At 35.5% G+C, this 12,611-nt stretch overlaps 2 protein-coding genes across 23 annotated transcripts in view; one reads left to right on the top strand and one right to left on the bottom strand.

The window, feature by feature from the left end:
* LOC127844454 (calcium-transporting ATPase type 2C member 1-like) overlaps positions 1–8,809 on the bottom strand; it is a 32,571-nt gene extending 23,762 nt beyond the window's left edge. For all 22 annotated transcript variants that reach the window (XM_052374670.1, XM_052374675.1, XM_052374676.1 and 19 more), the window contains exons 1-7: positions 8,647–8,809; positions 5,429–5,617; positions 4,773–4,862; positions 4,355–4,390; positions 3,726–3,787; positions 2,687–2,795; positions 447–608 (exon numbers count right to left, since the gene is read on the bottom strand). In XM_052374670.1, coding sequence (XP_052230630.1) covers positions 447–608; positions 2,687–2,795; positions 3,726–3,787; positions 4,355–4,390; positions 4,773–4,862; positions 5,429–5,617; positions 8,647–8,712 — 714 coding nt within the window. In that variant the 5' untranslated portion in view covers positions 8,713–8,809. The remainder of the gene's footprint in view (positions 1–446; positions 609–2,686; positions 2,796–3,725; positions 3,788–4,354; positions 4,391–4,772; positions 4,863–5,428; positions 5,618–8,646) is intronic.
* LOC127844484 (uncharacterized) overlaps positions 1–12,611 on the top strand; it is a 276,328-nt gene that overhangs the window by 76,820 nt on the left and 186,897 nt on the right. The gene's annotated exons all lie outside the window — the stretch shown is intronic.

Here is a 12,611-nt window from a genome sequence, read left to right as displayed (position 1 = left end):
CATAAGAACATATGCAATTTTAGCTAGCAATGAATAATTTCCAGTGGACAGGGGCTGTTAACTGTGAGCCCAACTGACCATGGAGCAAGGCATTTTAGAAGTGATGACAGGGGCTGTTAACTGTGAGCCCAACTGACCATGGAGCAAGGCATTTTATAAGTGATGACAGGGGATGTTAACTGTGAGCCCAACTGGCCATGGAGCAAGGCATTTTAGAAGTGATGAAATGAGCCTCGTTCTGGGAAAATGGAGCTAAATACATGTGCATATATGACCGTCCCATATTAGCCTGTGCAGTCTGCAAAAATGGATTTTCACTAAGAAGGGATTTGCTTTAAACAAAAAATATCATGAAAGCCAAAAGTGTTTTCACTGATTAACCTGTTGAGGTCTGCACAGGCTAATCTGGGACGATGTGAGGTTCAAATAACCAGATGGTATCTTACCAGGCCCCTCCCACATCTCACGAGGGTGCCCATGAAGGCGATATTGCTGCGGTGCGTGATGCCGTTATTGGTGCCATTGCCTGATGGGATGCTTGCGGACATTTTATTGGTAGGATTTGTCTCCCCTGTGAACGAAGACTCGTCCACTGCTAGGTCTTTGGCCTTGAATAAACACGCAAAATGAATGACATTTAGTCACTATTATAGACTGTTTTGATTGATTTTGTTCTTGTGTATCAAACTGGCCTTGAAATGAACATACAAAATGGATGACATTTAGTGACAATTATTGAATGCATTCATTGACTTTGTTTGTGTGCATCATACTGGCCTTCAAACAAACACACAAAATGAGTTGCATTTAGTGACAATTATTGACTGTATTTATTTTCAATGAAAATGAATTGATGGTTATTTATATTGTTATGAATAAACATATTTAAGGCAAAATAAGTAACCACTAGCTATATTACCAGTAAATACTGAGGAATAAATCATTTTCACAGACATGGTCATACTTTTTGCACTCTCACCATAGAAAAAACTTAACAACCTTCCCCAATATTAAGGGACTTAACAATTTGTCAGGTTTGTACTGCATAGGAGTGTTGAGATTGTTTACAGTTTGTTTTCACAAGTTCACCAATGGAGCAAACAATGTTTATGCCCGATGCAGAGCATAATTGTAAGTCAGTTTTTTATAAACAACAAGAGCGCCAACTCGTCCGTTAAGATTTGGGTAACAATTATCTTACAAGGATGTTTTACGTTGTTGTACAAATGAAGGCACTTAAAAAATAATGCAGACGACATAATACAAGACTTTGCCATTTGTGTGCTTTTTCTGTAATTTTCCCCAATAAGATTGTTAAGACCTTTAATAAGTCGCTACTTATAGTTTGTAGATTATAAACAAAAGCATTTATTTCTTTCGCAATTATTTATAGGTTTGGGGCATTTTTAACATAAATTTGTACTGTGTAAAACCTTTTTTTCTTAATACTAAACAAGTCGCAGAACATAGTTTGTAGATTTTAAAACAGTAGCATTGATTTCTTTTTGCAATAAGATTTAGGTTTTGGGGATGTTGTAACATATATTGATTAGACAAAATGTTCAATGCAATAAACATTCAAAATGGGTCATTCCTCTAGTGTTTTGCTATCAATACATTGATAAACATTGGTTAAATGGTTTATTTTCAAACTTGACATTTGCACCAAATAATTACCCCAGGAATATCTACTGATTGAAATTGTGTGAGTTGCGTACCCTGCTTATTCAAGTGATTTCACAGTACTGGTAATTTTTTTAAAGGCATACAGTATGGCAGATCATGACCATGCAGGAGTTTTTCTGCCTATTTTGGGAAAAGGAGTCTGACGAAATTGGGAATTTTTTATCGACAAAATTGTCCATTTTGGGAATTTTTGCTTCGATGAAAAGGCTCATTTTGGGAAAAACATTGTGAATTTATCATGCTTAAATAAGTCAGTGGTTTATCAAATAAATTTGTTTTCATATGTTATTTTGTCTTCTTTATATATATTAACACATGCAATATTAGGCATGTTCAACGTTTATTCAAGTACTGCAATTTTGTTTTCCAGTTACAGTTACACTCTGAGATAAGAACTGTACAGTCAAAAACTTAAAGCAGATATTTTTTGACCAAAACAAACACTGGTTAGTCACATAAGTTACAGCATAATTTTTCTCTGCTTTTTGTTTTTGAAAGCATCACACAGCTCATCCAATGTTTTGTCATTCAGGTCTAGACCTTCAATGCAGGTAAGCATCAGATGAGTAAGTTTGGTTTGTGTGCATGTGCTGCGTAATGGGGAGCACAGCAGGTCATGGTTCTGAATCCTGGCTCAACCACAGCAGTGCTTTTTGATATGATACACAGCAGCTGAACGAGTTGGAACATTTAAAATCTAATAATCATAAGTCAAAAGACACTTCTTTCTACTAAAAAAAAAATTTTTTAATTTCGGTTTGGGATAGGGTCCGTTTGCTTTGGGAACGCCTCCGTTTTCCGGAGGCGCAGACAGTGATGAAAACTCCCTGCCATGGTATAATTTAATAAAAAATTTAATAAAAAATTAATTTAGACCATCTCTACAGAATGAACTAACTACAATAAGGAGCACATTAGCGTTAAATTGGTATATTAAACTACATTTGGCTTTTTTGTTGCAAAGAAAATGTAAAAATATCTTTAAAAACTGGGTACTCACTTCAATTAGGCGTAGATCAGCTGGTACCCGGTCTCCCACCATCAGCTCCACCACATCCCCGGGAACCAGCTCCCTGGCTAGGAACGTCTCATGGTTACCCTCTCTCAGACTGAAACAAATAAAACCCGGGTCCATGTTCGCAACAAGATTCTAATTGAAATATTAATTTTGTGAAACTTAAAATGTTTCGTCACAATATTTTTTCTTTCAAGATAAATACTCACGTTTTACATTGGTTAATTCCCCTTCACAGGTCAGTCTATTTTCTAATATAAGACTACAAATTGTTCACAAAGAACAATGAATTTCACCATAAATTCTCAAAAATAACTTTGAGTAAAATGAGATTTGAAATGCACACTGCAAAACTCAATAAGAGAAATACATTCTCCGGCTACCTATCACATTACAAAGCATTTTTCAAGTTGAGCAGAAATGCAAAGTTAGGACACAACAAGAAATGTGTTTGTCAGAAACACTATGTCCCCTTCTGCGCCGCTTTGATTTAGTTTTTTTGGCCTTTGATCTTGAAGGATGACCTTGACCTTTTACCACTCAAAATGTGCAGCTCCATGAGATACACATGCATGCCAAATATGAAGTTGCTATCTTCAATATAGCAAAAGTTATTGCAAAATGTTAAAGTTGGCGCAAACAAACCAACAGACCAACAGACAGACAGGGCAAAAACAATATGTCCCCCACTATAGTGGTGGGGGACATAAAAATAGCCGAAACATGCAATTGAAGAATAGCTTGGTTGTTCTACACAACATTTCTTTTAGATAATTCATCAAATATAACAAGTCTTAACAGCCTATCATTATTCCTATCACAATTAACATTGTTCCTGTAAAAGACCTGAAATTTACATTTCCTTTTACAGCATATTCAAATTTTGACTGAATAACATGTGATCTGATTTATTAAGATAAAGTTGCAACTAAACTATTTGGTAAATGCAACAATTAATACATAACTTGTAGAAACTCCTCCCTTAAAGAAACATAAAAAGACATTGAACAAGTGAAACGCATACCAGTGGCATTTTGGGGGTACAAGTTTTGACAAAGCTTCGAGAGACTTTTCTGACCTATATTCCTGCAACATAATTCAAGATTAACAATTACTTTACATACTTATATTCATAAACAATCAGGTAAGTAACTACCATCACAAGAATTTGATTGTTTACCAATGTCATTTTCTTTTTATATTTAAAAATACTTTGTTGTTTTTTTGTGCCAAAAATGTGTGATAAAAAAAAGTTAGGCACTGCATAAGTAACCTCTAAAATAAATATGTGACGTGCTCTGTGAAAAGGGGGTTTAATGCATGTGGGTAAAGTGTCGTCCCAGATTAGCCTGTGCAGTTGTGCAGGCTAATCAGGGATGACACTCTCTGCCTAAACTTGATTTATGCTAAGAAGAGACTTTCTTGAAACGAAAAATATCATACAAGTGGAAAGTGTAGTCCCTGATCAGCCAGTGCAGACTGCACAGACTAATATGGGGCTACAATTTATGCACATGCAATAAACCCCTTTTTCACAGAGCACGGCCCATATGGAATCACTAAAATATAATGATCAAGATATGGATCAGGCACACATTGATTACTGACTTAAATTGAGAACAAAGATATTTCAGATATGATCATTCTACTCACCTGGACAAATGCAACTGTTGACACAATTATTATAGCCTGAAAAGAAAAAGAAATTATGATTTATTATATTAATACCTCAATTTTAAAATAATGTCTCTTACAATATGATTTTGTTTTATAACTTACACTAACTTTGGTTGGTAAAGGTTTTATACTATACATTTCTAATCTGACAATATTTATGATCCAACAATCATATATCATCATCCATTCTTCCAGCCCAATCTCAGTACTATCACTGTGCCAGGGTATACCTTGTACATTTTGTGAATATATAAGTTTAAACCAAACAATGCACATGAAAAACAAATTCAACACAAAATGCAGATAGGCATACACAAATCCCTGGACAACAAGATGTTTTTTTTATACTTTATTGTACATGTTGGAAAACTAAGAAAGAAAACTGGACATTTACCACTGTGATGCTGATGGCATCATCAAACTGCCTCATGAAGACGCTCACAACAGCAGATCCCAGCAACAACAGAATCAGTGGGTTGTTAAACTGAAAGTAAAGCACAGATATAATATTTGACCCATGTCATGCGAAAATAGGTCTTATGCCATATTTGGCCAGCTTAGCCCCTGACCAGCCTGCTTAGCTACTGATTCTGTTCGGGAGCTTAGGTGTCTGCTATTCAATCCCGCAATATTTTGAGGTCCTATTTGCGGACATGGTAGCTCCTGATTCAACTGAATGACTGCGCAGGCTAATATAGAGCCGACTGCTTATGGCATACACCCAATTTTTGCATAACATGGGTCATAAGCTCATTGGTGAATTATGAATGAAATTATTTTCTAAAAATAAGAAAAGGCTACAGAAGTTCATTAAACTTGAAATAAAATAAATGCTATTTAGAATAGGATTAAGTCACAACAAACACAATTTACAAGCCAAATGTTACCAAAATTACCTTTATTGTTCCTACACATAGCATATCTATCTTTTATCAAAGTTCAACTTAAGTCAGACTATGTTTTCTTAACACAATTTAACTATTTTGCATCTGCTCTAACCAATTATTTAACAACATTTAACTTCACACACATGAGGACACAACAGCTAACCTGCTCTAGATATTTTTTCCACAAAGGTGTTTCTTCGTTGATTTCGAAGTCATTGTAGCCATGTACAGAGCGTCTGCGTGTCACCTCAGCCCTGTCAAGTCCCCGGGAAAGATTCACGTCCAGGATGCGTGCAGTCTCCTCCACAGAGAGGTGGCATGCCTGACTCGAGGTCAGTGTCTTCATCATCTCCTACATTTGTTATTTAATAAGTAAGTGCTTTCATTTACGTATGCTGTCATTAACTTGTAATATGGAGATTTTAAAAATGAAAATCTCATAATATTTTTAAAAGATAACAAAATTAAACTCAATATTAAAGTGTTTTAAAACATGACTACTTTTGACTAGGGGTTACTATATACAAAGACTAACTTTTTTATTCATCTAAAAATACATTTTATTGTTTAAATCAGTTGCATAGTTTAATGGCAAGCAATCTTTTGTTCCATGATAATGCAGCGCTTTTCACAGGCCCTTTAACGGTCCCTCGCTGGTCGCTTGAATGTAAAAATAAGGAGTAAGCGGGTTGACTGAACTTTTCCGATCAGTGTATGTTTACAGATGCTGCAACTAGCCATTCTAAAGATCAAAGTAAAATTGACTTCGCCCAAAAATGTTGAAAGCCGATTTATGATCCTCTGTCAATAACATATAGTGCCACTTTACCCAACTTGAATCCACCTAAAGGCAGAGTGTCATTGTATCGGACAATCAATATTGAACAATAGAGCGCACGCGTTATGAGTGACAGCACTTGTAAGCATGCAATACCTGCAGTTAAATTATGCATACAACTCGTGAAGTATATGTAATTGCCACAGAAATATTGGGCAGTTAATTAGAAGACTGACGATGGCAACTGGCTGTAATCCTTAAGAAAAGTGTGTATTTCATGAATTATAGTGTAAACCATCTATTCCATTGATAAATGGTTGTAACAAATTTAATTATCTTTGAAATTATTACTTAGCTATAAATGTTTTTTTGAAATGTCAATTAGCATAATTTAATTTCTAAACTGAAACCTATGCCAGAATGTTAATGTTAACGCGTTTGTAATCCAAAACACACTTCTGAATGTTTATGTTGACGGGACGTTAACAAATTCTCGCTTCAAATAAACAAATCTAATTAATTTCAAACTGATATTTGTCTCAATGAGTAACAAGAGCACCGCATAACGGGTGCCATGCTCGGCTACGGGTGCAGTTTTGAATAAATGAAAGCTTGTCAGAATTATTTATTTATTTTTTTTAGAGGTCACAGTGACCTTTGACCTAGCGACCCCAAAATAGGTTTGGCGTGTAGAACTCATCAAGGTGCTTCTAAAAATGAAGTTTCAAAGTTGTAGATGGAAGTACTTTGATTTTAGAGCCAATGTTAAGGTTTAAGCACGACGGGGACTTCAGACAAGGAGCTGGCTATGACAATACCTTGGGTTTTTCTCCCCGAAAACGCCGAGCTAAAAATGGCGCGAAAATTATACAGCATGTATAACGTCATGTAATTTGCATAGAAAGTGTGGGTGCATTGATTATTGTTTAAATACGCACACATAATTCATGTCAGGTGATTAACGCATGTTCAGAGGGAATATTTCATTAAATCTTTAAATAGCCAGGGGTCTCGCGAGTGGGCGAAGTGGGCGGTTTTTTCGCCCAATTAATCTTCACTTCGCACATTAATATCATGAAGGCGAAGTGATTTCTCCTCCTTTTAATGATTTACTTTGTGCCAGACATTATTATCATTGACCGATTCAAATCAATTTGATGTGGAGAATTGGACACAGGAGAATTCTCAGCAATAAGTTGCCCCATTTACAGGTCATGCAAAGTTGAACATTCAAAAGAACAGTCTGGAACTATAACACTTCTTGAAATTGTTAATAGATGATGCCTTGATTAATTGCCTTCTGCTGGCTACCAATAACTATGATTCAGCAATGTAAAATGGCCCATTAAAACAGTACTATTAAACTAAGGAATGATCAAATGGGAAGATGTTACCTAGCACCGGCAATAGATATATGGGGCCCATTTACAGGACAGATTTGGAATCTCTGCTATAAAATGAGATTTTAAATGAATTTTAAATTTAATACAAATATTTGTAACAAAATATAAATGTGATTGTATGTTGAATTGCTTAAAATTAACAAGGAAGTAAATAGATTCTGAACATTACTGGCTTGTTACTATTGAAGTTTATTTGATACACCTGTTCAGAAGAAAAAATAATTGAAAGTACAATCATGATCAACAATCAATGAGAAATAAGGAAAATGTCAGTTTTATACACTAAACATGTCTTATTGCATAAAACAGTGAAGAGTTGATTGAAAGCTGAACAGAAACCATTATCAATTAAGTTTCTGCAAAATATACGTAAAACTAAGATTTATGACGCAAATGTACCATTTCTCTGTTGCCAAATCTCCCTATTTCACTTTAGGGAGAAGTGACTTCTCCCAAAATTTTGAGCCTAGCTTAGACCCCTGATAGCTGTGCTGAAATTCATTTGATATTTAAGAAAAATGGCAACATCTGTGTTTATGACATTTTTTAGCACTTTTAATGTCAATATTAACCAGAATTTGCTTCTAAAGATAGAATATACAGGATAATTGGGTAATGAATAGAAACTGGAAAAGGTGTAAGTATGCAGTAATAGACTAGAGTCAGGTAGTTAATGATATATTGGGGAATTGTTTGAGTGGGGATTATACTATCTACACAGGAAATGTTTTAACCTTTTCTCACTCAGAGGCAACGTGAAAATGGCTATGTGCAAACAGCATAAAACCAGAACAGCCTGCAAGTAACTTTATAGTTGTTTTTAAGAGTCCTAGCGCACTAAATCACGTCATTTGACTCTAAAAATGTAAAAACACAAAGTATCGAGGGTAAAGTCCTCCCTAACCAGCCCATAGGCCCTGGGAAATCAGAAAAAATCCTGTGGAAAGCACTGTAATGAGCAAACATTTAATGATTTATTACCCATTTAATCTTAAACAGACATCAAATAGTTGAGGCTTTTGCCCATCAAAAAGGTAGCATCTATAATAATTTGGTCACTGTAAATAGGCCAATATTGACCCATGTGGATGGGTATGGGCCCGAGTGTAATGAATCATGTTAATGTTGCTATGTCCGTATGTGTTTATGTTTAGCTGTGATGTCAAACATGGCGATAACGACACCTATATTTTAACTTACGCCGTTGATCAAAGCTTTCTCGCGTCGTGTCTCAAAGCTATCGGCATTAACCGCTGATACAACCATTCGTGAAAGTCAGCTTGCTTATTAAATTTTAAGATATAGCATTCTCAAAGAAATAATAAAGATGTGTTGCTGTCACATCTGAGTATTAAAACGAATGGAAAAATGCCTATGTTATCTGGGTGTTTGAATAAGGCCACACACAACTAATAGATAAATGTAGTTTGCCTTTCATGAGAACGCACATTGAACAGTATTTTGCCGTTATATCGATATATGTGGTAGTTTTCATTGCGAAGACAATGGTCCTTTGGTTGTGAAAATGATGATTCAATGTATAAAAAAATTGCCTCAGATGAAAACGCACTGACTGTAAATCAATTGCCTACAATAGAAAAATGCCTCACACTATGTTTGCCACAAAGCTCCTAAAATGTCATATTATTTTTTTATAATTATAAATAACGAGACCAAATGGTATAGTTTACAAAATAAGTTGTTGCTACAAACCGATGATTTTATATATTCTATCGTTCTGCGTTGGCTACCAAGGGTAAAAGGCATGGCCCCTTCAAACATTTATTTAGTCATTTACATAGCACTTGAAAGTACTGAGCATGCGCATGACAATGATATACTATTGTATTTTACGGATTAGCTGTCGGTTCTTACCTTGATTTTGTGTGATCATTATGCAACGGGAGAATTAAATGTTCAATAATATTGCGTCTTTTTTACGAATTGCGAACTTACAACATCGTGTCCGATGTCGAGCAAAGTGTGTTGCATAAATACGTGGATTAAAACGTACATATGTATTTACTTATTACGCTATTTAAATACGCCATCATAAAACGTTTCTGGCGATTAGATCGACAACAAGAAATGAATTCCCCAATCTTTTGCCCATATTTGACGTCTTGAAGTGTTGGTGGGTTTTAAAGTCGCCAACACGCGGACATGAGAAAACGAAAAATAAACCCGCCGAACGAAAATTATGGATATTGTTGCTATTTCGTGTTGGCGTGTTTGAAGGGCGCAAAATTGGCATCACGTAAGAACCAAAAATATACACGCTACAGAATACCGTTAGTGCCATCGTGGTTACTCATTTAAATCCAGAGGGCGACAATGCGATAGTGCGATAGTACGATTGCGACAATGCGATAGTACGATGGCGACAATTCGACAACGCGATAGTGCGATGGCGACAATGCGATAGTACTATGGCCACAATGCGACAAGGCGATATAATGATGGCGACAATGCGATAGTCATATCGTACTGTCGCCATATTATCATCGCATTGACGCAAGCGTACTATCGTATTGTCGCCATCGTACTATCGCGTTGTCGTACTGTCGTCATAGTATAATCGCATTTTCGCCATCGTACTATCGCACTGTCGCTATTGTATTGTCACACTGTCGTCATCTTAATATAGCAATATCGCATTGTCGCCATCGTACTATCGCACTGTCGCCACCGTATTGTCGCACTGTCGCCATCGTATTATCGCAATATCGCATTGTCGCAATCGTACTATCGCACTGATTGCAATCGTATTGTTGCAATCGTTTGCCATAGTTCTATCGCATTGTCGCCATCGCACTATCGCCTTGTCGCATTGTCTCCATCATGCTATCGTGTTGTCGCCATCGTACTATCGCAATGTCGCCATCGTACTATCGCGTTGTCGCCATCGTACTATCGCAGTGTCGCCATCGTACTATCGCACTATCGCATTGTCGCCCTTTGGATTTTAATGTGAACCGGTAACCACGATGGTATTTACGGTATTCCGTAGTTTATACTTAAATACTGTGTACTCATATTTAACAATAACTACCATATTGCATTGTTGCAAGTTTTGACTTATGGGGCATCTTTACGGACGAATCATCATTACCCAAGAGTCCTTTCCTTTAAACTTGACAATTGTTAGTAAGACAATCTGAAACCCCTGATTGCAGTTGGGTAAGCAACCGGCAATGTCAGAATATGATTCGAGTGAGGCTCGAACCCACGACATTCCGTTTCGTGCGCGAACAACCTCATCACAGACACGGTTGACATAATAGTATTATGTTTGAGTTAGTTAGTTCGTTTTCAGACGTCAAAACTCGGTAAGTCGTTTGCAAGAGTCAGTTTTCGCGTTCAAATGACGATGGTAATGAATGATGCAGGCACAAATACACGACGCTTTAAAAGATCGAATCGAGGATACCCTGTACAGAAGCACAGGCTTGTGTTGGTTCTATACATTGTAACAACGACATTGTGATCAACTTTGGTGATAGCATGAATGTACACATCTGTCTCTGATATTCAACATATGTTTTCATTTTTTGTATCGAATATATTGTTATTGTACAAATCCTCACGATCAATAGCGATGTCTATGATTGCTTATGCTAAAACGTACAATTGAACAAAGTTATCGAATTTGGTTAAATAGCATAATCTGTATACTAGTACCTAGTAAATAGTTACTTCTTATACGAACGTTTAAAAATTATATTTCAAAACTATTACAATGCACTTACCGTTTAATGTTTGTTCGAGTCTCTAAATATTATATACATTTGCGTACTTTCTTCTGTTCTTTTTAAGTTTAGTTTTGACAAGTTATTGCACATTTACTTAATCTGATCATTTTATGACCATAGTATGTATAATTATGTAAGCTATACATTTTCACCCGTTTTCAGTAGGTTAATCAATCTCTCTTTGCGGCATACATGCTAGAACACCTATTTTTGAAATGCATAATTTTTTATGTAAACAGTCTGTTAACCCGTTTAACTATTTTGTAATTAACCTTTTTATAACATGTTATGAATAATTGCCAATACGTTTATATGTCAAACGTACTAACGAAGAAGTCATTTTTCATTAATTTCTAAAATGTCGACGTTTCTCTTCAACATGTTGCCACACAAGTTGTCGTCTCGATTGTCCCCATTCAGAAATGCAATACATCCTGGGTGGGTGTGGAGTGGGGTAGAAGGGTAATGATATAGGTCGGCTCACGAACCACACGTAAACGTATTGGACAACTATGCATTTGTTATATACATTATTAAAGTGTTAAAAAGATTTTGATTCAAAACATTTAAAAGACAGAAGCTGCCACTCAATATAATTAAATGTAATCTTACCGGTCGAAAATCATAGACAATCACTTATCTACATAAAAACGTTATAAATACATTAGCCATTGATAGTATGAAACAAAACTCGTGTGCAGTAACAAACAATCTAACTTCACTTATTTCAAGAAAGAAAAAAATATCAAAATGAGACATTAATACTTAGGTGAATGAACCTTTTGTCACACAGATTTCAAAAGTTGTTAGTTTAAGAGATGACAACAAACAAAAGTTCCTTAGATCGTCTGTATTCAATGATCGTTGGACAAATTCGTGCACCAAAAACCTATTAAATACGTACAGGCTGATACCCCGATAAGGTAGAGAAATTTCGATTATTAAAAAATTAATACTTATTAAACTTGTTATGTTTTTTATATGTTGGTTGTGAAATATATTATTTTTTATTAATGTGTGTCTAGATTTAAAACAGTCTGAGAGAATAACAATAACATAGTAATCTAGAAATTGTTGGAAGTGGGCAACACATTGAATCTAATTATAGTTGAATTTTAGCCCCAAGCATTCCACTTACCTTTAATTTTCGATATTTAGTTTTTATCCTAAACATCAAAATGTGGGACAATCGAGAGTAAACGCAGCGCAACTGCGTTTTTGATAAACACATATGTAGTTTGAACCATTGCTATATTGTTTATCTAAAAAATAACCCAACCCCTGTTTCGTCATCTTTTTTTTTACAATTACATTATTGTTTGTAGAATGAAATTAATATTTTACAACAACCTCGCTATCCATTTGTTTCAAGACAGCTAGATCCGTTCAAAATTAATGTACTACTACACGGTA

Source organism: Dreissena polymorpha, chromosome 9 (genome assembly GCF_020536995.1).
Source record: "Dreissena polymorpha isolate Duluth1 chromosome 9, UMN_Dpol_1.0, whole genome shotgun sequence".
NCBI lineage: Eukaryota > Metazoa > Mollusca > Bivalvia > Myida > Dreissenidae > Dreissena > Dreissena polymorpha.
The sequence above is the reverse complement of the archived record's forward strand: the minus strand, read 5'-3'. Positions and strand labels throughout refer to the sequence as shown.